Consider the following 23,262-nt stretch of genomic DNA (forward strand, 5'->3'; position numbering starts at 1 on the left):
TATGATTCTATTCAAACAAAATGCTATGCAGTTTATACTGACAGAAAGTGGATCAGTGGTTTCCTAGGGCCAAGAGTAGAGGGGAAAGGGACTTCCAAGGGGCTGGGGAAAGCTTTTTTTTTTTTTTTTAATGTTTACTTATTATTGAGAGACAGAAACAGAGTGCGAGCTGGGGAGAGGCAGAAAGAGAGGGAGACACAGAATCCGAAGCAAGCTCCAGGCTCTGAGCTGTCAGCACAGAGCCCATGCGGGGCTCGAACTCACAGACGGTGAGATTGTGACCTGAGCTGAAGTCGAATACTTAATGGACTGAGCCACCCACGTGCCCCTAGGCAACTTTTGATTGAAGGGGATGAAAATGCTCTGTGTGGTGACTGTGGTAGTGATCTCACGGGTGTACATGTACCAAAACTCATCAAACAGCACAGTTTAAAAGGATACAGTTTACACTATGTAAACTATAACTCAACATTATTTTTTAAAAGATACAATACACCGGGGGCCTGGGTGGCTCGGTGAAGCAGTAAAGTGTCCAACTCTTGATTCTGGCTCAGGTCATGATCTCAAGGTTCATGAGATGGAGCCCTTCATCGAGCTCTGTACCTACAGTGCGAGCCTGCTTAGGATTCTCTCTCTCTACCCCTCCCAAGCTCACTCTCTCTCTCTCTCTCAAAAATAAATAAATAAGCTTAAAAATAACAATGACACACTAAAGGTTGTACCAGAACAACAGCTGCAATGGGAGCACATCTTCGGCCGCCCACTCCCATCACCCTCTCTCCCACCCTCTAATCACTGGCAAGAAAAGGAAGCAGTAAGCCTCCAAGGGCCAAGCCGCACTCACTACTGCTTGCATCCTAGAGAAAGAATCCTCAACTGTGATACCTGTAAGTACAGACAATGTCAGAATCTCAGAGATGACGGCTATGCAATACGGCATCCGTATTACACAGACATGACTATATTACCACTTTTCTCAAAGATGTAAAGAGGTAAACTTCTTGAATTAATACCAGCATTATCCTTCACCCGGGTGACTGCCAACCTCCACAAAACATACTACATGAATCATACTGCAAAGGGCTATGCATTAGGCAATCTCCAGACAACATCAAAAATCCCAAAGTCACTAAGCCAATGCCCTTCGTTAATGCCGCTGCTACAGCTACTCATTGTAAGAGGTACAAATGCTTTATTGTATCACAACTTAGGGACACTCCTTAACCTAGATCCTTAGGTTCACAGGTCACAAAAGTCAGCCTAGTCTCACTGCTAAGATGGCATGAACTTAATTATACTCCTCGACTCACAGCCTTGGCCAAAATACCTCATCATGGTCTTCACATCCACACTGAAAAGCGAGGAAGGAAAACATCAACAAACCATCCTTCAAACTGTGTGCCACCTCTGCATCCCAAGAATACATGAAAATGAGAGTGCAAGGTTGAGGACACTGAAACGTCATTGGACTAATGCTCTCACAATTGGCAACACCCTCAAAAAGTACATCAACTCTATTTAGCAATTTCTGAATACGAGGCACATAATAAGAGTAATTTTGCTAACAGCACAATTTTTGGCATTAGTAAAATCTTTAATTTGTTAATGGTTCTGGTTTTAGGCAATTATTTATGAAGCAGAGAACACATTTCTGTTTCAAATGAGACTGATTAAGGGGCTCTTAGATCTACAGCTCTTTAAATTGATTGCTGCAATACAGCTAATGACATCACCTTGTTTTCCGGGAGAATTTCTGTTTCAAGCTAGAGCAATTCTTTATTTCCACGTTTAAAAAGGAAAACATGTAAATGGTTGAATCAAGTATGTCAGCAAAACTCAAGAGTCATGAAATAAATGAACCACAAAAGGTTTGAAGTACAACCAAATGAAAACACAGAAGAATATTAGGAGGGGCGTGCCTGGCTCAGTCAGAAGAGTGTGCAACTCTGGATCTCAGAGTCATGAGTCAGAGCCCCACATTGGGTGTAGACATTACTTAGAATTAAAAAAAAGTTAAAAAAAGAAAAAAAGAATACTAGGAAATAAAAAAATATAACCCATATCCCCTTCTTATTTGGTCTTTCTCCACCCATGAGTACAAATATCCTTCTTTATAAGAAAACCTGATAGACCGGGGCACCTGGGTGGCTTAGTCGGTTAAGCGTCCGACTTTCGCTTAGGTCATGATCTCGTGGTTCGTGGGTTCGAGCCCCGCATCGGGCTCTGTGCTGACTGCCAGCTCAGAGCCTGGAGCCTGTTTCAGTCTGTGACTCCCTCTCTCTCTGACCCTCCCCTGCTCACGCTGTCTCTCTCTCTCTCTCTCCTAGAAATAAATAAAAAATATTTACAAAAAAAGAAAACCTGATAGACCGCACTTCAAAATAGTACAACTTTTGCATTTATTCATTCAACAACTATTTATGGACACCCCACTATCTTCCAAGGGGTAAAATAATAAAAATACAATAGTAAACAGCCCTTGTAGAGCTCAGAGTCTAGTAACAGGGACAGAAAATTTTAAAAATAAACAAGTGATATATATAATGTGCCAGATAAGATTAAATGTTATGTTAAAAAAAAATGAAGAAAGTACCCTAGGACGTGGTCTCCTTTCACTATGATCATTAGGGCAAGAGTCGATGACAAATGTGACATGAGAACAAATAGCTGAAAAAGGAAGCCAGTCATGACTCTCCACGAGAAGCACTTTTGAAGTAAAGAGATTAGAGGTGACCAAAGTCAGCCAGGGGAAGGGTGTTAAAAGGTGAAGGTCCAAAAGTTAAAGTAGTGGATTAAGGGAGTTAGAGATCATGAGGAATCCTAAGAAATTTGACTTCTCTTGTAAAACACAGTGAAAGTCTTTGGTGGATTTGGAGCAAAGGAGAGATAGAATAACACTTAGAATTTTAAAAAATCACTTTAAGAAAAAATTTTAATGTTTTATTTTTGAGAGAGACAGACAGAATGTGAGCAGGGGAGGGGCAGAGAGCAGGGGAGACAGAGAATCCAAAGCAGGCTCCAGGCTCTGAGCTTTCAGCATAGAGCCTGATGTGGGGCTCGAACCCATGAACTGTGAGATCATGACCTGAGCCAAAGTCAGATGCTCAAGTGACTCAGCCACCCAGGAGCCCCAAAAAATCACTTTTAGAGTTCTTAATATGGTAATAGTAGGAAACAGTTTATATTACATTACCCTCTTTACAAATAAAAGTATAACCACTAGACAAAATATCTTAAAAACAATGATTTGAAGGCATTGGAGAACGACTAGAAGCAGGTAGAAGTTAAGGGAATTCCACTCATTTAAGGCAGGAACCACACAAGGTGACAGATTCACATTTATATGACTTTCCACAATCCATACAGGGCAGGCTGGCTCAAACCCAAACAGAAACAGTCAGATCTCACTCAGAAGGTCAGCAAACCCATTCCTTGGTATAGACCCAAGAAAAATTAAAATATATGTCCACAAAAAGACTTGTACACAAATGTTCACAACACTCTTATTCTTAATAGCCAGAAACTGGAGACAACCCAAATGTCCATGAACATGGGTACAGAGAGACAAACGGTGGTGTTTTTATACAATGAAATACTAACTACTCTGCAACAAAAAAATGACTGATCCAAGTAACAACATGAATGAATCAAAAAACAACAACAAAAATCACACTGAGAGAGATTAGTCAGACACATTCTTCTGAATCCATTTATATTACATCGCAGAACAGACAGAACCAATCTATGGTGACGAAAGTGACGGTGAGGATAGAGGAATCAACGTTGGGCCTTTTCCAGGTGATGAAAATGTTCTTTGTTTTGTTCTGGATAATGATTAAATGGACGTGTATAATTTTTGAAACTCATCAAATTGAACTCTTAATATTCTGTGAATTTTACTGTAGGTAAATTATATTTCAATGAAAAGTATTAAATAAATATAGCAGCCTTTGAAACCTCCAAACATTTATATTCAGTCAATCCCAGTACATGAAAAAATATGTCTTTGACATGATTCATACCATGCCAACAACTAAAGTGACAACAGAGGCAGAACTCTGACTTGTATGTGGACATAATTCCAACAAAATACCTTTCCTATAAATGCAGATGATAATGTTAGGAAGTATTCAAGTCCTAAAGAAGTGTTCAAATACGTATTCATGGCTCTATACCGTGTTTTAAGATTTAGCTACATCAAGTGTGCTCTTTTTGCCCTCTTTATATAAAGATATTTATCCATCCTTAGGATTCCAAAAGAAATGAAACAAGGATATCAAGGAAAATATTAAAGAAAATAATACAGTAGATTTTACAAATATCAAATCCAAATTTCTTATACTCCATATAAAAAACAGGTATTTTTAACCATAAGTGAAGCAAACAATTAGCTGTTGCACTTAACGATAAAGTAAATCGTACTCTAATGGCTAAAAGGGGATATATTTGTAAGAATGTTATAGGAACATTACAACCTCAAGAACATTGGCTATCCAACTTTAAACGAATATTTCTCAAGAACCTGCAAGAAGATAGGATGAAATTTCACTAATGTACAATGCAGTGAGTAAACATATGAATAAATTCGCCATGTAACTGGTAAAGTTAAGAACACTCTCAACAAGAGAAATTCACATTAAACCTACTTCGAACAGGGGTGCTTGGGTGGCTCAGTCTGTTAAGCGTCTGACTTCAGCTCAGGTCATGATCTCATAGCTCGTGGGTTCAAGCCCTGCATCAGGCTCTGAGCTTAAGAGCCTGGAGCCTGCTCTGAAGTCTGTGTCTCCCTCTCTCTGCCCCTCCCCTGCTCACTCTCACGCGTGCTCTCTCTCTCTCTCAAAAACAAATAAACATTAAAAAATGTATATTAAAAAGGTAAATAAATAAACCTACTTTGAACACTGGAAACAAACATTAAGTGTCAAATATATACTTAAAAATTCCCTAACAAACATATAAGTGCATTTTAAGAAAAGGAGCCTGCTATGGGACGTCTGGGTGGCTCAGTTAGTTAAGCGTCCAACTTCGGCTTTGATCATGATCTCACAGTTCGTGGGTTCGGGCCCCACGTCAGGCTCTGTGCTGACTGCCAGCTCAGAGCCTGGAGCCCATTTCGGATTCTGTGTCTTCCTCTCTCTCTGACCCTCCCCCGCTAATGCTGCCTCTCTCTCTCAGAAATAAATTTTAGAAACAATAAAAAAATAATTTTATTTTTTTAAAAAAGAAAAGGAGCCGGCTACTCAGAGTGCTTAAAATATGCCTTACATATATTTCTCTTCATCACATCTGTTGCTGTGGAGCAGAGTTAATTTGGAATGTAAAATTATTTTAGAAAAATAGGCATTTATATTCTCTAATATCAGTTGTGCAAATATTTAATAACATCTAGGTGGTAATAGAGCATAATGGCTTAGGAGTGTGACTACTTGTATCAAATCCCCGCTTTGCCATTTTAAGGTCTCAGAAAATAGATTAAAGCGTCAATAGCATCTGACGTGAAAGGTTTTACATTTATATAGTGGGAATATAAGTAAAGGAACTCTTAGCAGAATTTGAGGAGTAAAATGAAGTATAGTATTCAAGTTCTGTCTGAAAGGAAATCCGTCACTTAATAAATGCTGTAGCACAGGCATTATTACAAAACCCAGAGAAAACCCTGTTAGGAGGACACTGCTGACACAGGCAATGGTGATAAAAGAGGGAAGAATACAAAATTCAAAAAAGTGGTGGTGACTTTTCAGTCTCAAGTCTCCGAAAAGATTAAAATAAACATATTTTTTTAAAAAGTGAGATGGGATAAAATTTAAAAATCTCTTCGATGTAGCACAGGCATTATTACAAAACCCAGAGAAAACCAATCTGCCTCTCCCTTATTGGAGCTAAATAATAATACAGGACAAAAGGAGGTGTGTTAAAAAATTAAATTAAAAATAAGCACCTTTGATTTTTTTTAACTTATTATTTAATGGAATCTGCCTCTTTGAGTTTAGAATTAATACCCACAGATGTGCTACTGCCTGTACTGCACACAGAGTTCATGCCAATGAGCCTCTCAATTACCAAAACAGCAGTCACTGTAAATATATCTTTTGTTCATTGCGTAACAAGTGTCTGCCATACATTTTTGTGACAATTTAAATGACAGGATCTATTTTCACACAGAGCCGAAACAGTTATCAGAGCCAAAAAGGAAGACAGCATTATAGCTGCCGCAGAGGTAGCATGATTTAAAAGGAGCAAGGCTTAAGGGGCACCTGGGTGGCTCAGTCAGTGAAGATGTGACTCTTGATTTCGCTCGGCTCAGGTACTGATTTCATCGTTTGCGAGGTCGAGCCCCACATCGGGCTCTGCGCTGACAATGCGGAGGCTGCATGGGATTCTCCCTCTCCCTCTCTCTTTGCCCACTCCCTGCTCCCACACTCTCTCTCAAAAATAATAAAAATTTTTTTTTAAAAAAAAAAGGCTTTAAAAATAGATCTGATTCTCAAGTCAGTTTCACTACAGACCAACTGGGTTGGTGTCGTAAAGTTACACTTTGTAAGGTTTTTTTCTTCCTTTCTAAAGATATCCTACATACACACAAAACCATGTCAACCACTCTTCGCAGGAAAACCGTGTAGCTAACACCTCGGTAGAAGTACAGTATAAATGCTTAGGAGGGCGACTGCTGTGTCAAATCCCAGCTCCGCCATTTACTCAATGACCCTGAACCAATTTTTCAATCCCCCTAAACCTCAATTGTATTTTAAATATAAGCTATAACTATGAGCAGGTTTTACAAGACACAAAGCACCCAGCAGAGTATGTGGCCTTCAAGAAACACAAGAAATGCGTGCTATGATCTCAAGAAAGAAGAACAAAGCTGGAGGTATCCCAATTCCAGATTTCAAGATATATTACCAAGCCATGGTAACCCAAACAGTATGGTATGGGCACAATAATAGATACAGAGATCAATGGAACAGAACAGAGCCCAGAAATAAACCCATGCTTATATGGTCAATTAATCTACAACAAAGGAGGCAAGAATATCAATGGGGAACAAACAGTGTCTGCAATAAACAGCACTGAGCAAACTAGGCAGCTGCATGCAAAAGAACGAAACTGGACCACGTTCTGACATCAAGCGTACAAATGAACTCAACATGCATTAAAGATCTAAATGTGAAACATGAAACCGTAAAACTTCTGGAAGAAAACATAGGCAGTAAATTTGACATGGACCAAAGCAGCATTGTTTTAGATATGTCTTCTCAGGCAAGGGAAACAAAAGCAAAAATACACTATTGGGACTACATCAAAGTAAAGTGCTTTTGCACAGCAAAGGAAACAATGAACAAAATGAAAAGACAACCTACCGAATAGGAGGAGATATTCGCAAATGATGTATCTGATAAGGGGCTAATATCCAAAATATATAAAGGACTTATAAACCGTAACACCAAAACCACAGTCTGACTGAAAACTGGGCAAAGGACCTGAACAGACCTCTTTCCAGAGAACACATACATGCAGCCAACAGATACATGAAAAGGTGCTCAGCATGACTCATCCTCAGGAAAATGGAAATCAAAACCACAATGAGTTACCACCTTATACCTGTCAAAATGGTGAAAATCAAAAAGACAGTAACAGGGCGAGGATGTGGAGAAGAAGGAACCCTTCGCGCTACTGGTAAGGATGTAAACTGTGCGGCCACTGTGGAAAAGACCATGGAGGTTCCTCAAAAACTTAAAAACAGAGGGTGCCTGGCTGGTTCAATTCGGTAGAGAATGTGACTCTTGATCTCAGGGTCATGAGTTCAAGCCCCACACTGGGTGCTGATTCTCAAAAACTTTTTAAATAGAAATACCGTATGATCCAGTAATTCTTTGGATACTTACCCAAAGAAAATGAAAACACTATATGTGCCCTCTATGTCTATTGCAGCACTATTTACAGTAGCCCAGACAAGGAAGAACCCAAGTGTCCACTGATAAATGAATGGAGAAAGATGTGCTATATGTACTCAACGTACATGAGATACTACTCAGCATTAAAAAGAATGAGATCTTAGCATTTCCAACAACATGAACAGACCCAGAGATTATATACTAAGTCCAGTAACTCAGACAGAAGACAATTCCCATAGGATTTCACTTACATGTGGAATCTAAAAAGCAACAGAATGAATAAACAAACAAAAAGCAGAAACAGACCCATAAGTACAGAGGATACACGGACGGCAGCCAGAGAGAGAGATAGGCAAAATGAGTGAAGGGGGATGGGAGATACAGACTTCCAGTTATGAAGTCACGGGCATACATGCACAGGAAACACAGCCAATGGTATTGTAATAGCACTGTATAGTGACAAAATGGGGCTACACTTGTAGTGAGCATAGCTTAACACACAGACTTGTCGGGACACTTGAGTGGCTCAGTCGGTGGAGTGTCAGACTTCAGCTCAGGTCATGATGTTGCAGTTTGTGGGTTTGAGCCCTGCGTCGGGCTCTGTGCTGATAGCTCAGAGCCTGGAGCCTGCTTCAGATTCTGTGTCCCCCTCTCTCTCTGCCCCTTCCCTGCTCATGCTCTGTCTCTTTCTGTTTCTTAATAATAAATAAATGTTTAAAAAACTTAAAAAAAACATCCAGACTTGTCAAGTCACTATGTTGTACATCTGAAGTTAATCTAACATTGTGTGTCAACTATAAAAGCAAGTTTGCTAACACTGTTTTAATTAATCATTTAAGGTATTAAAATAATGTAGCTATCCTCTCAGACACTCTGTATTAGCAAAAGAAATTTTTCTGCATTCTCAAGGGAACAATGTACAATTAATCATGTCCTTACAACTTCTTTTTTGCATATTTTATATGCCAAATGACTAAACCACTTCTTAGATATAGATACAATGCAACATAATTTGGAAATGAAAATATTACTTTAAAAAAGAAAAATGAGCGCCTGGGTGGCTCAGTTGGTTGAATGTCTGACTCTTGATTTTGGCTCAGGTCATGATTCCAGGGTTGTGAGATCAAGCCCCACATCAGGCTCCGCACTGAGCGTGTACCCTGCTTAAGATTCTCTCTCCCTCCCTCCCTCTCTCTCTCCCTCTGTCTCTCACTATCTCTCTCCCCTTCTGTCCTTCTCCCCTGCTCTCTATCTCTCTAAAAAATAAAAATACTACTACCTGCTTCCAACGCTCTGTTCCCCTCTCTCTCTGCCCCTCCCCTGCTGTGCCCTCCCTCTCGCTCTCAAAAATAAACCTTGATAAAAAAGAAAAAAGGTGTGGGGCACCTACGTGGCTCAGTCAGTTAAACGTCAGACCTCAACTCAGGTCATGATTTCGTGGTTCTTGAGTTCAAGCCCTGTGTTGGGCTCTGTGCTGACAGGTTGGGGCCTGGAGCCTGCTTCGGATTCTGTGTCTCCCTCTCTCTCTGTTCTTCCCCTGCTAGTGAGCTCGCTCTCTCTCACTCGCTTTCTCTCTCTCTTTCTCTCTCTCAAAAATAAATAAAAATGGGGCACCTGGGTGGCTCAGTCAGTTAAGCGTCCGACTTCGGCTCAGGTCATGATCTCACAGTTCGTGGGTTCGAGCCCTGCGTTGGGCTCTGTGCTGACAGCTCAGAGCCTGGAGCCTGCTTCAGATTCTGTGTCTTCCTCTCTCTCTGACCCTCCCCTGCTCATGCTGTCTCTCTCTCTCTCAGAAATAAATAAAACATTAAAAATAAATTTTTAATAAAAATCAATCAAAAATTTTTTTTAATTTTCTTTAAAAAGTGACAATACCGAGTGCCAGTGAGGCACTGGAACTCTCAGATGATGCTGGAAAATGTACAGTAATACTAATCCTTCACAAATTCTTACAGAAAATGGAAGAGGAGGGGAGAACATGGCCCAGCTCATTTTCCAATGCCAGTGTCACCTGATACCACCAAAGACATCACAAGAAAGCTATAGACCAATAGCCCTCATGAACATAGACGGAAAAGGTTTTTTTAACAAAACAGTAGCAAATCAAATGGTAACATATAAAAAGCATGATACGCAACAACCCATAAAACTGATCCGAGGAATACCGCGGGGTGCACATCTGAGAATCAGTGATGTGACACAGCCTCCTATTAGAGAAAAGGTCAAAATCTGTGTGATCACCTTCACCTCTACTAACAGCGATGAAAGGCCCCTCAAGAGCTTTGAAACACTGCTGTTACTTTCTATTTGTCCCCAAGTGTTCCCTTTTACGCTATCTGTACAAATATCGAGTACATTCTGCTAGGCGCAAATACACATGCACACAGTTACATGATTCAGTAAAAATATAGGAAGACTTACACACAGGTACACCATTGACAAGAATAACCAATTCTGCCCAAGTTTTATAAAAAGGGGGGCAGGGGTAAGACCGTCTCATTCCTATTCTGAGGTTACAGAGACACATTTTATTTATTTTTCTTTCATAGTTTATTGTCAAGTTGGTTTCCATAGAACACCCAGTGCTCATCCCCACAAGTGCCCTCCTCCATGCCCATCATTCATTTTCCCCTCCCCTCAAGCCCCATCAGCCCTCAGTTTGTTCTCAGCATTCAAGAGTCTCTCATGGTTTGCCTCCCTCCCTCTCTCCAACTATTTTTCCCCTTCTTCAACCCGAGGTCCTCCGTTAAGTTCCTCCTAATCCACCTATACATGCAAACATATGGTATCAACAGAGACACATTTTAAACAGGCAAGTAAAATTAAATCACATCGTGGTGGCCAATATGTATGGAAACAATCTGAAAGGCATAGTGTATATATTCTTCCTTTTGCCCAACTACCCCTCTACAAAACATGATCATCTTGAAAACCCTTCCAGTACAATTTTTGCCATTCTTACTGGAAAATATCACTGGGGTAGTATAATCCCATACCTTGTGGGGAGCAAGAATCCTCTGTCTGAATTTCTCAACTGTTTCTTGGCCCATAGAAGACCAAGCACTGGCGAAAGCTTCTGCTTTGTCTTGTCTGAGATGGATGCTCTCTAGCTGCTGCTGCAGAACCATGGGCTTCACGTTGTGGTACACCGCCTGGTCACGGGAGAACAGTGTTACCTACGTCCCTCACATTCGGGAAGATACTCTGAATTATAATCAAATACAAAATTATCTTGCAATGATTTAAATCAACAAAAAATTTCCTGTTTCTATCAGCATTGTTTTATATTTTTAAATGTTTATTTATTCTTTGAGAGAGACAGAGACAGCGAGCACAAGCAGGGGAGGGGCAGAGAAAGAGGGAGACTCAGAATCTGAAGCAAGCTCCAGGCTCTGAGCTGTCAGCACAGAGCCTGACGTGAGGCTCGAACTCATGGACTGCGAGATCATGACCTGAGCCGAAGTCGGACGCTTAACTGACTGAGCCACCCAGGCACCCCATAAATGTTTTATATCTATTCACCAATAATAATATACACAACTGGGAGATGCAGGGTTAAAGGGCCTAATTTAAATTATTCAGGCTACACTTTCCCATTTTTGCCTGTCTTAAGTAACCCTAAGTCTGTTTAATAGAAAAACTTCTTTACGTTAGCTATGTAAATGGTACCCTATTTACAGTATCATTTCTGGGGTGCCTGGCTGGCTCAGTCAGTTAAGCATCTGACTTTGGCCCAGGTCATGATCTCACAGTTCTTGGGTTCGAGCCCCGCATCAGGCTCTATGCTGACAGCTCAAAGCCTGGAGCTGCTTTGGATTCTGTGTCTCCCTCTCTCTCTGCTCCTCCCACATTCATGTTCTCTGTCTCTCAAAAATAAATAAAAGTTAAAAAAATTGTTTTTAAAAATATCATTTCTGGGGTGCCTGGCTGGCTCAGTCAGAAGAGCGTACACCTTTTGATCTCAGGGTCATGAGTGCGAGCCCCACAATGGGTGTAGAGATTACTTAATAAATAAATACTGTAAACAAATAAAATTAAACTATTATTTCCTTATTTCACTGAACTGTTTCAAAGGAATGTATAATGGTTTCCTTTCCCAGTTTTCCAAGAAGCACTTTTCTCAAAGCACCTTCGTCTACCAACTTCCTAGGTCATATATAATAAAACACTGTAAACATATATAATAAAATATTGTAAACTTATAAAAATAAAGTGCTTTTAATAATATCTGTTCTATTTCTGGAATGACTTTCTCATGAAGCCCATGTTGCTGGGTCCTACATGATTATCCTTCTATTGAAGGTTCACCAGGGCTCAGAACCACCGTCATCTTTACGATCTGTAATTTGCATAAGGCTGTAGGAAGTAGATGCCTGGGTGCTTGCCTTCCTGACCGTATCTGTTCGCTAGAATGCCCAAGAAGCTACCGTACTATTGAAACTTTCATTTCACAAGTATTCACTATGAAGTCAACCAACAGGAATTTATTGAAAATCTATTTTAAGCCCAGCAATGTGCTAGGTTTACAGGAGATGAGCCAAAAATATGATAGGTCCCTCTCCAATTCAAAACCCAGTGAAGGTTGACACACATGAAATGAAAGACTAATGATGTGCTCCACTCTGATGAACCAAGGATAAAAGGAATCCAAATTAGGGCAAGACTGCCTAGTGCAAGGGGCAAGGCTACAGTGAAAGGAGATGGGACTTGAACCGAATTTAATAGCTGAAAACAAGGGATGCAAAAGGTCACTTCATTAGGAAGAAATCGTATGACATTTCAAAGTCCTTTGACAGTTATTTGGTTTCTAAATGTTTTACCATCCTACTCAAATAAATCCCCCCGAAATCATTTATTAAATTTCTTAAATATAATGTGCTCATTTCTCCAAGTTATGATACCCAGCAACAATGAATTAAAATGTTTTATACCCGTCTCAAGTCAACGAAGTCTTGATTCACATTGTTAAATACTTTACTTATGGTACTCAACATTTAGATTGTTTTGTAGACTGCAATATGGTAGGAAAAAACCATACATTCAAATATTTTTACTACATTAAAATTCTCAAGTACAATATATTCATAGCTTCCATCTGTACACTATTTTTGAAAAAATAAAAAGCGATGGGGGCCCCTGGGTGGCTCAGTCGGTTAAGCGTCTGACTTTTGACTTGGGCCCAGGTCATGATCTCACGGTTCATGGGTTTGAGCCCCACATCGGGCTTTGCGCTGACAGCCTACAGGGAATTCTTTCTCTTCTTTCTCTCTCCCCCTCTCCCTAACTCGCACTCATACTTTCTCTCTCTCTCTCAATATAAATAAACATTAAAAAAATTTTGATGGAAAAAAGATAAATAAAAAGAATGATAGCTCTCATAGCAATACAAGTATGCAGTAAAGAAAGTATGGTTAGGAGGTCTGGTGCAAAAAAAAAATACCTGTTCTAAAATGAATGATATTGTTTCAAGAACTAGGTGAAGATCTTGTTTCTCTAGAGAAAACGCGGCCTGAAGCTTTTCTTCTTCTTCTTCACTGAAACTATTCTCAGCCTAGAACACAAAAAAACAAGTTATTAGCAAACACTGAGGAATTTGAAACTTAGACACTCGACAGAAGAATATCAGAAGATTCATTGATTCACACATGGATAAGAAATGTTAAGAAAAAGTGAATCCAGGGTGAAACAATTTGATGTTTGTAAATGTCAACAACTCAAAGTCATAGTACAATTCATTATTTGGATCATGCCAAAGGAAGCTCATTTTAAATAAATTCAAAAAAACCCATTACTTTAAGTTCTATGACTTATATAGGAGGTGGAAACTACCAGTAAATACCTAAAGAAATGGACATTTACAGAAAACAGTAATAGAAGGTAAAACCCCAAAATGTTAATAATAATTAACAGTAATATCCATCTTCCACATTCAAATATATTTACTGAGTATCTATTACGTGCTACAGAGAAAGTCAGTTCACGTCCCCAAGTATACAATACTCTAGTTAGACACACAAAAACAAATACCTATTCATGTAATTTTCATTTTGATGAGTGCTTACAAGAGCATACAGAAAGCAAGAAATTAGGTCTCTTTTATCGTTTTCATACATATTTTCCAAAACCTACACATTATACACATTAATTTTATGACCAACACATGAAAAAAGACAGTTGTCTGAATAGAACCTCCGAGAAGTCTTTCTTTCATACCCAAAATAGTCTCATTGATCTAAAGACACTGGTTTATTAAGTAGGAAAAATGTGGACCACTAGAACAACTTTAATTTTTTTATTTTTTTTTAGTGTTTACTTATTTTTGAGACAGAGGGAGACCAAGCATGAGTGGGAAAAGGGCAGAGAGAGAGAGGGAGACACAGAATCGGAGGCAGGCTGCAGGCTCTGAGCTGTCAGTACAGAGCCAGACGCAGGACTTGAACTCAAGGATCGTGAGATCATGACCTGAGCCGAAGTCAGATGCTTAACCAACTGAGCCACCCAGGCGCCCCTAGAACAACATTAAAATAAAAAGAACTCCTTTAAAAATAAATTAATAAAGTAAATCTATGTCATCCACACATACTGAAAACAACTCTCCCTATGGCTGCCTCTCCCAAACAGCAATATGGAGAAAATTCACAAGTTTCACAAGGCCCTGCCTTGACAGCTTAGGATGATATACAACTACCTGACTGTTCAGCTGAAGCCACCTTAGAACTTGAAGCTAGCGTATTTTGGAAGGCTACTCACCAGAACTCCCAGTCTCTCCTATCTGTTTTTCACTGAGAAAATCGTGAGCCCAATGTGGCCAAACTGCCTATCACTTACCTCAAGAGCAATGTTCTAACTTAAAAGTTTCAGAATTTCTGTGACTACATCTTCTTAAAATAATGACCTATATGGCAACTGTGACAATCAAATAAATTATATTTAAAATAAAGGCAAAAAAAAAAAATAATGACCTATATAGTACCAGATTATATCAATGAGAGGAACATAATGGTATCACACGTATATAATCTCTGAATCACATGTTGTATTAAATTCAATGGATATTTATAATTTAACTTCCACGTTCGTCAATTTGATGCCTTTGAACATACACCAAATAGGCTGTTTTCACAAAATAATAATAGTGATTGAGGAGGTACAAAAATAAACTCTCAGTGTCCCCAATATGTACAAGAAATACATATTTTTATTTGTTTTGTTTTATCTTGTTTTTAATACAACAACAAAAAAAAGAGAGAGAGACATTTTCAAGATTTCCAAGGGCATTATATTAATAAAGTGGTTTCGGGGGTACCTGCGTGGTTCAGTTGGTTGTGTGTCCGACTCTGAATTTTGATTCCGGGCGTGATCTCATAGTTCATGAGATCGAGCCCCCGTGTCAGGCTCTGTACTGACAGCACAGAGTCTGCTTGGGATTCTCTCTCTGCCTCTCTCTCTGCTCCCACCTCCCACTCATTCTCTCTCCCTCTCTCAAAATAAGTAAATAAACTTAAAAAAATAAATAAATAAAGGGTGCCTCAGTGGCCCAGTCAGTTGAGCATCTGACTGGCTCAGGTGGTGATCTCATAGCTCGTGAGTTCAAGCCCCACGTCAGGTTCTCTGCTGACAGCTCAGAGCCTGATGCCTGCTTTGGATTCTGTGTCTCCCTCTCTTCTGCCCCTCCCCCGCTCGCATCTGTCTCTCTCCAAAAATAAACATTAAAAAAAATTGTAATAAATAAAATGGAAAATGAATGTTAACTTTTTCTATATATTCAAAGAACTTATGTCATAAATACATATACACAAGCAGAAAAGGAAAACAACATACAAAAAATATAAGGTAGTGCTATATGAAGTGATGTGGAAAGGTCTCTTAAAGTGGCAAGTGAGAATGATGAGCAACAGGACAATATGTACAGTATGATATCACTTGCAGAAAAATATAGATGAACTGCACATTTCTCTGTGTATGTGTATGCACATGTGTATTCACATCTGTATTTATTAACACATAGAAAAGAAATCTAGAATAAAAACCAAATTGGTAACAAAGGCTACCTCCAAGGAGGTGTGGTGGTTTTATTGTATCTGAAAATTCTGTAACACTCCTCCCTTCAAAGGATGGAGCCTTATTTCTTCCCCTTGAATGTGATCCAGATGGAGTGACTTACTTCTAACAAGGAAAGTATAGTAAAAGTGAAGCTATGTGACATCGAACATGAGGTCATAAAAGGGACAGCACCTCCCTCTCTTGGATCACTGGTTCTGGAAGAAGTCACCTCCACGTAGGGAGCAAAGGCCTGTGTAGCAAGGAACTGAGGCCTCCACCAGGTAGTCATGTTGGAAGGAAATCCTCCAACCTCAGACAAACCTTCAAATTAAGAGCAGCCCCAACAACACCTGGCAGCAACTTCATGAGACCCCCAAGCCAGAACCGACCAGGCAAGCCTCTCCTACATTCTTGACCTACAGGAACTGTGAGTATAATAAATGTTTATTATCATTTTAAGGTGCTAAGTTTTGGGGAATTTGTAATTCAGCAATAAATAACTAATGCAGGAGAGAAATAAGATGGAAGGAAGGAGTTAACCAAGGGGGCATTTCATTTCAGGTTGTGCATACTATGTAAATTTCTTAAAATAAAAACTTACTCATAAACTATTTGTGAAATTTAAAATGTGTTATTAAGATGCTTAATTTAAGTGCTCTAAGTATTCCAAACTAGAAGGTCACGAAAAAAAAAATTAAAAAGTCCATTCGTCCAAATTGTCTTTTTCTTTATCTTTTTTGAAGAATTCATTTTCTTAATATGCATGATGAGTGAACCAACCTGTTTTACACATAGTTGAAACCAGGTCATATTCCTTAGAGAATTAAAGATGTCTTCTACTCCATGAAGATAGTATATTATCTAAATAATTACGAAAGAAATTTTGTTTTAAATACTCAGAGCATGGGGCTGGGGGGTGGAGGGGCAGGTGGAACCTGGGTGGCTCAGGCAGTTAAGTGTCCGACTCTTAATTTCGGCTCAGGTCAATAATCTTATGGTTGTGAGACGGAAGCCCTCGTCAGGCTATGCACTGGGCATGGAGTTTGCCTGAGGTTCTCTCTCTCCCTCTCTGCCCCTCTCCTCTGCTCACGTGCTCTCTCTCAAAAAAAAAACAAAAACAACCTGAGAGCATGGATTTAGAGACAGAGAGGCCTGTTGTCCAGAGCCCAAGCTCTGACTCACATTCACTGTCTTACACACAAACACTTCAATGGAAGAACACACAGTACTAATATTTTGCAAATACTATAATTTAAAGTGTATATATATATTTCTTACCCAACAAACCCATTTGTAAGAAGACTTCCACCTTACATTAACTACAAAATTAATGTATTTTCAGAGATAAACTACCCTCTTCTTTTTTATCCATATCGGTGGGGCCAATTCTCCTTTGCATAGGACTCTCCGGCACACAGGACTTTTAAGGCCCCAGGCATTAAATGCCAGTAGCACCCTACATACATTACAATAGCCAAGAAAAATTCTTAGGCATTTCTATAGGCTGGGATTCACACTCGTGATTGTCTTTTACGTTAATATACTGAGACTTCTCTATCTGTCATAATGGGGAAACACAGAGGTTCCACAAGAGAATCTATCAAGTAAAAGAATTTTTTTTCTTATTTATGGAAGCAATCTTTCTAAAATGTGTAACATGCATTCTAGACTTTGGCAAACAAAGTATATAGGTTTAAACTACTTTCTTATGAGGTGCCTAGGTGGCTCAGTCGGTTAAGTGTCCGACTTCAGCTCAGGTCATGATCTCATGGTCCGTGGGTTCAATCCCCGCGTCGGGCTCTGTGCTGACAGGTCAGAGCCTGGAGCCTGCTTTAGATTCTGTGTCTACCTCTCTCTCTGACCCTCCCCCACTCACTCTCTGTCTCTGTCTCTCAAAATAAAATAAAGACATAAAAAAAAATAATAAACTACTTTCTTATGATGAGTCAGTCACAATTATGAGCGTCAGAATTCTGTACAAAAACCCTCAGCTTTCTGGGTACTTCTATTTCTTGTTTCCGATTTTTATAAGTCAGTTCTTGATACTGCCTCCATGACCATCACAGCAGCACCTTCACCCCCTAGTTTGCTGTTTCTAGTTTGCCACGGCCGGGGATGCAGAGAGCTGATCTCTCAGAATTAGACATACAACATAGCTGGACCAACAGGCTTTGTGCAGTGGCCTACCAGTCTCTCCAGGGAAGCAAAGTATGTGAGTTTTTTAATTGCATGAGTTGTGACAGCTATGTTTTTCTTTTAAATTCAGAGGCCATAAATTGTTATTTCTAAGCCCCTTATCTGACTTCTGTCAGTGTTTCCCAGTGCAGATTCTATTAGCATGCTGGATGGGGCAAACCATGAAGGGCCACTCTGGATACCGCAAGACATTTAGTTCCTGGGCATTTGTACCCTCCACACATTTGTAACAACCCCCCAAAACTTCTCATATATTTCTATACACTAGGATGAGTCAGGGAGATGGTCAGTTCAAAGAGGTCTCCCAGGCCCATGCTAAGGCACACCCATATTCCATACTTGATGCTTCTATGTTTATTCCAACTAGGGATTCCAAGGAACCAGTCTGTCCAACCCCATAAACAAATTAAAGTGTCAAGCTGATAAGATTTAGAAGAGCAACCCAATCCCTAAAACTCTTCACCTATCCACCCACATCAGATTTCACTGTTCTAAGGGCTCTGCTTGTCTCAAAGCAAAGGCCATTTAACAGACCAAGTGCACACAAAAGAAATCTGGCAGATCCTGAATGTCACTGCAAACTTTACTTGCTTTGAACTCTTAGCATAATAGGAGCCCCTCTAGAAGAGCATTCCCTGAAACTGTCCAGGAAAAAAAAATTGCACTTTGCTTGCTATCTTAGCTGGCAAAGTTATCATGTGCATTATGTTTCTGTTCTCAACTGCTTCAGCTGTCAACAACCACACCTTCTCATGTCCACTCCCCTCCCAATGATGGCATAGCATCTAAGCACCTCTGTGAAATGCTCCAGCCACCCACTTACTCTAAGATAGACACTAACTTATTCACAACTCCAGAAATGACTGACAGGGTCAAAGACAAACTACCTATGACCATTTTTCTGCAAATGTCCTATCCTCCCGCACCGTAAAGAACAAAAGATGCATTTGAGAGTTTTTTGTCCCATATTGTTTTGTAAGTTTGAGACAACAGCCATCAGCTCAGGGAATCACAGCAGAACTTCTGGACTGACTACCTACATCGTTCACTTTTGGACTAATTTATATACTGATTTGTACTCTTCCTGAGGTTTACTGTCATAAACAGGGATGGATTAAAGGGATGGATTCTGGAACCAGGCTGCTTACTAGTTAGGTGTGTGACCGTGGACAAATTATTTAACTGGTCTCTATTTCAGTTTCATCTTGGATGAAATAAGGATGACAAGAGCACCTACTTCCAAAAGTTGCTATTAGGATCAGATAAATTAACAACACAAAACCATTAGAATACTGCCAGAGAGAGCAACAGTAGCTGTGAATCACAAATACTACAGAATGTAGCTGCTATCATATTGTTATGTTGACTCCTCCTGTCTGCATCTACCTCACAAATTCTTTATAGCCAGGAAATTTGTTTTGTGTTTCCCACACCAGGATAAGAATTAACTGCAATAACAGAGACTGAGTGCCAACCATATAAGTGTATTAGGCATGGGAAATATAAAGATGAGTAAAACATGATACTCAAGGTATTCAGCAAAAGACCTTATCAGCATAAAACAAATACTTAAACTGCAGGACTAAAATGAGGTGACAATGAACCGAGTGTTTTAGAAGCACAGAAAACAAACTGCTGAATCCTGGAAATATGCAGTCTATTCAATAAAGAAGGGAAAGAAGACATTGGAGGGAAGGGAAGGAGTATATGCATGGAAACAGAGTTGGAAAAGTTCATGGTATGTTCTGGTATAAGAGCACAGTCCGGTGTGACTAGAGCACTTGCAAAATGGGGAAGTAAAGCCTGTGGCCATATTATAATGTTATTATAATGTGATTACAATACAATGCTAAAGATTTTGAACTTTTTCCCATGAGGCAATGGGAAGAAAATGACGGCTTTAAACACTGTAAAGATATGCTCAAATCTTTTTTTTTTAAGGAAAAAATATTTGTAGAGATAAATGGGCTAGTATTAAGAAGAAGTGATAGGAGGAAATAGACTTCAGGGAGAGGTATCAGTTTCAAGGCAGTTATTGTCATCTAAAGCAGGGATAATAAGGGTCTGAGCTATGAAGAGAACTTGGATTTGAGAGATATTTCAGAGGGAGAAAGGACTTGGAAGTGGACTGGCTTCTGAGGAAAACAAGAGAAGAGAGTCCAGGTTCTCCAGGTGAAGTATGAAAGTGAGGAATCACTATATTCTACTCCTAAAACTAATACCACACTGTAGGTTAACTGGAATTTAAAATAAAAACTAATTTCAAAGAAGAGTCCATTTAATTCTCATTTAATAGTGATGCCAGGTACCACAAGGCAGAGGAGTTACTAGGTGCTCCATAAATATATGTCAGTTGGAATTAAATTTTTAATAACCTGATAAAGAAGTTAACTTCGACTGGTAACCAAGTAGTGAATCAGTAAACATCAATCTGTCCAAAATAACCACAGCCTGGAAGTAAAAGTGGAAGAGACAGATTAAAGGAAAGATTATATACCCAGGTAATAGGAAAACCACAGCATTATTTTTAAGAGGAAGAACGAAATCAGAATTTTCCCTAAGCATGTTACACAGAATCTGAGTCCCAAAATATATACCATGATACATCAGTTGCGAGGTCAAACATGTTAAAAAAATTTGCACACCATATTCACCCTTAAATATTTACTGTAAACACTATCATAAAATATACTCTGAAAAAATACATATACACACACACTCTGAGAACTTCCATAATAAAAAAGATTAACTTTAACGAAGACAGAGTTTCCCAAACTTCTGACCATGGACCATGACAAAATTCTGTACAGAGCCTGTGTTCCCTAGGACACACTGGGAAACACTATACTTTGCAAAAAGTTTTTCAAATATAAATAAAGCATTTCAGTGTAATCACAAGAAAGTTATTATCAACTATAGAAATGCAAAAATACAAACCTTCAGGTGAAGTTTTTGAAGAATTCGGCTGAGCAAGCGTGGAAATCTTCCTATATCTATTGCATTTATCAGCAATACTGCTTTTTTCATGCTAAATAAATTTATAAAACAAAAATTTTAAATGAGTTTTCCAGGTGGAACTGTACTTGCTATTAGCACGTTGTCTACAATGGCAGTTGTCTCCAAGTTTCCATTTCAACAACTCTGATTGCTATTAAGAAAAACAGACGATGGGGCGCCTGGGTGGCTCAGTCTGTTAAGCATCTGATTTCAGCTCAGGTCATGATCTCACGGTTCGTGGGTTCGACAGCTAGCTCAGAGCCTGGAGCCTACTTCAGATTCTGTATCTAACTCTCTCTCTGACCTTCCCCTGCTCACGCTGTCTCTCTTGCTCACTCAGAAATAAAACAGAAAGAAAAGAAAGAAAGAAAGAAAGAAAGAAAGAAAGAAAGAAAGAAAGAAAGGAAAGAAAGAAAGAGGGAGGAAGAAAGAAAGAAAAAGAAAAACAGATGATGGTCAGCAAGGGAGTGAGGAGGTTTCCAGAAAGATGCCTCTCAAAAAGTACTTGTGTGGAAAAAGTCCATTTGGCCAAGTTTCTCTTTTCTTTTGTGCAAGGCAGACTACTAGGGGAAGCTTGTACTCTGTGGGGAATAGCATCAACTCAACTGTAAATATTTAACATCCACTTAACTCACAATGGAACTATGGAAAAGAGAAGGAGGAAAGTGGCAGTTACACCAAAATACAAAGAATAGTGCATGGAAAATACTGCAATAAAACAACATATATATATATATGACATATAAAATCATTTCGGGTAACAGTAGACAGTTGTTTTAAAACTCTACTTCTCCTGTAACAACTAACTTCTTCTATCTTGATTGAAAAGGGATACTGACATGTGTTAGGGATTAAAGACCTTCCAGCTCCCCTAACGGGAGCCTTTCTCATAATCAGGTCTGAAGGAGAGTTGAAAACAGAAACTACATAGCTTTCCAAGTGCTTTAGCACTACTCCAGGGAGGCGTGGGTGCTTCTGACCCCACGTTCTGGGAACGGTGACACACACCACACCCCGTCCTATTGACCCCAGCTGCCAGGCGCGCTGTAACCCCACGTAAGTGAACCACCTAGAAGGCGAGACACCCACAGTCCCCGGCACTCCAGGAGCAGGGCCGCCCCGCGGTATCGCCAGCCCCGCGCCCGCCCCGCTTCGGAGCAAAGGCGACAGCTAGCAGAGGAGTCCTTGCGTCGGCCGGGTCCATGCCACCCCTGGCGACTACCTGGGGCTCTCCGGCAGGATGAGCGCCGTGGTGGCCGCCATCTTTGAAACTCCCACGCCCAGCCGCCGCCTGTCAGCTGTCTGCAGCCCAGCCAATGGCAGAGGGCCTACGGAACGCCGGAAGGCCCAAGTCCCTCAGCTTCGGGCTCCGCACCTGCTCTTGCGGTCCTTCGGGGCCAAGGGAGCTTCATCCTCGCCCACCTGCCCCTCGCAGTGTTCGGCCTTAACCCTGTTCACATATTAACTTATTTATATTTATCTATTTGCTTATTATATATGCAAAGTTGACCCGTGAAAACCGGGAGGTTAAGGGTGCCACTCCACCCTGAGTCAAGATTCCACATACTACTTTTGATGCCCCCAAAACTTCAGTACCAATAGCCTCCTGTCGACCAGATACCTTACTGACAACATAGTCGTTGCTTGTATATTTTTACGTACTGTATTATTACAATAAAATAAGCTAAAGCAAGCTAGAGAAATGAAAATGTTATTAGGAAAATACCTTACGATACTGTGTTGTATTTATCAAAAGCATACGAGTATGGGTGGACCTGCACAGTTCAAATCTGGATATGGATGTGCGTGTATTTTTATGGAGTAGGTGTATGTACATGTACATAGTAGTTTTTTTTTTTTAAGTTTGAACACCCCACCCCAGCCAGTGTCTGAATTGCATCGCGAGGGGGTGGGCAGGGGAGCACTCTCCCCCAAACCAGTCAGAGGGTGTCACAGTATCCCCCAGTAGAGGTCTGTGCCACCAGCTCCAACATAAGCACTGTGTGATCAGCCCTTCCAGTATCTGCCTCCCAGGAACTCTGAAGGGCACCCCACAGAGCTTGCAGCATCTACCTTCATTCCTTCCGTAGTATTCATTGAGCACCTGCTGTATGCCAGACACCGTATGGTAAGT

The 23,262-nt window shown here is 40.0% G+C and overlaps 1 protein-coding gene and 1 long non-coding RNA gene across 6 annotated transcripts in view; one reads left to right on the forward strand and one right to left on the reverse strand.

The window, feature by feature from the left end:
• The window catches only part of COMMD10 (COMM domain containing 10), a 202,435-nt gene extending 180,016 nt beyond the window's left edge, over nucleotides 1-22,419 (reverse strand). For 2 of the 3 annotated variants that reach the window (XR_013330775.1, XM_077746317.1), the window contains exons 1-4: nucleotides 22,351-22,419; nucleotides 21,069-21,159; nucleotides 13,333-13,443; nucleotides 10,889-11,044 (exon numbers count right to left, since the gene is read on the reverse strand). Coding sequence is in view for 2 of the 3 variants with exons in the window: in XM_077746317.1 (XP_077602443.1) it covers nucleotides 10,889-11,044; nucleotides 13,333-13,443; nucleotides 21,069-21,159; nucleotides 22,351-22,391 (399 nt within the window). In the remaining variant the exon portion in view is untranslated. Of the gene's footprint in view, nucleotides 1-10,888; nucleotides 11,045-13,332; nucleotides 13,444-21,068; nucleotides 21,160-22,217; nucleotides 22,328-22,350 lie in introns of those variants that run through there. The other variant, XM_077746318.1, reaches the window with a different exon arrangement.
• The window catches only part of LOC144216867 (uncharacterized), a 30,069-nt gene continuing 22,965 nt past the window's right edge, over nucleotides 16,159-23,262 (forward strand). For all 3 annotated transcript variants that reach the window (XR_013330778.1, XR_013330780.1, XR_013330779.1), the window contains exon 1: nucleotides 16,159-16,362. This is a non-coding gene — a long non-coding RNA (uncharacterized LOC144216867). The remainder of the gene's footprint in view (nucleotides 16,363-23,262) is intronic.

This window comes from Crocuta crocuta, unplaced genomic scaffold (genome assembly GCF_008692635.1).
Source record: "Crocuta crocuta isolate KB4526 unplaced genomic scaffold, BGI_CrCroc_1.0 scaffold218, whole genome shotgun sequence".
Lineage (NCBI taxonomy): Eukaryota > Metazoa > Chordata > Mammalia > Carnivora > Hyaenidae > Crocuta > Crocuta crocuta.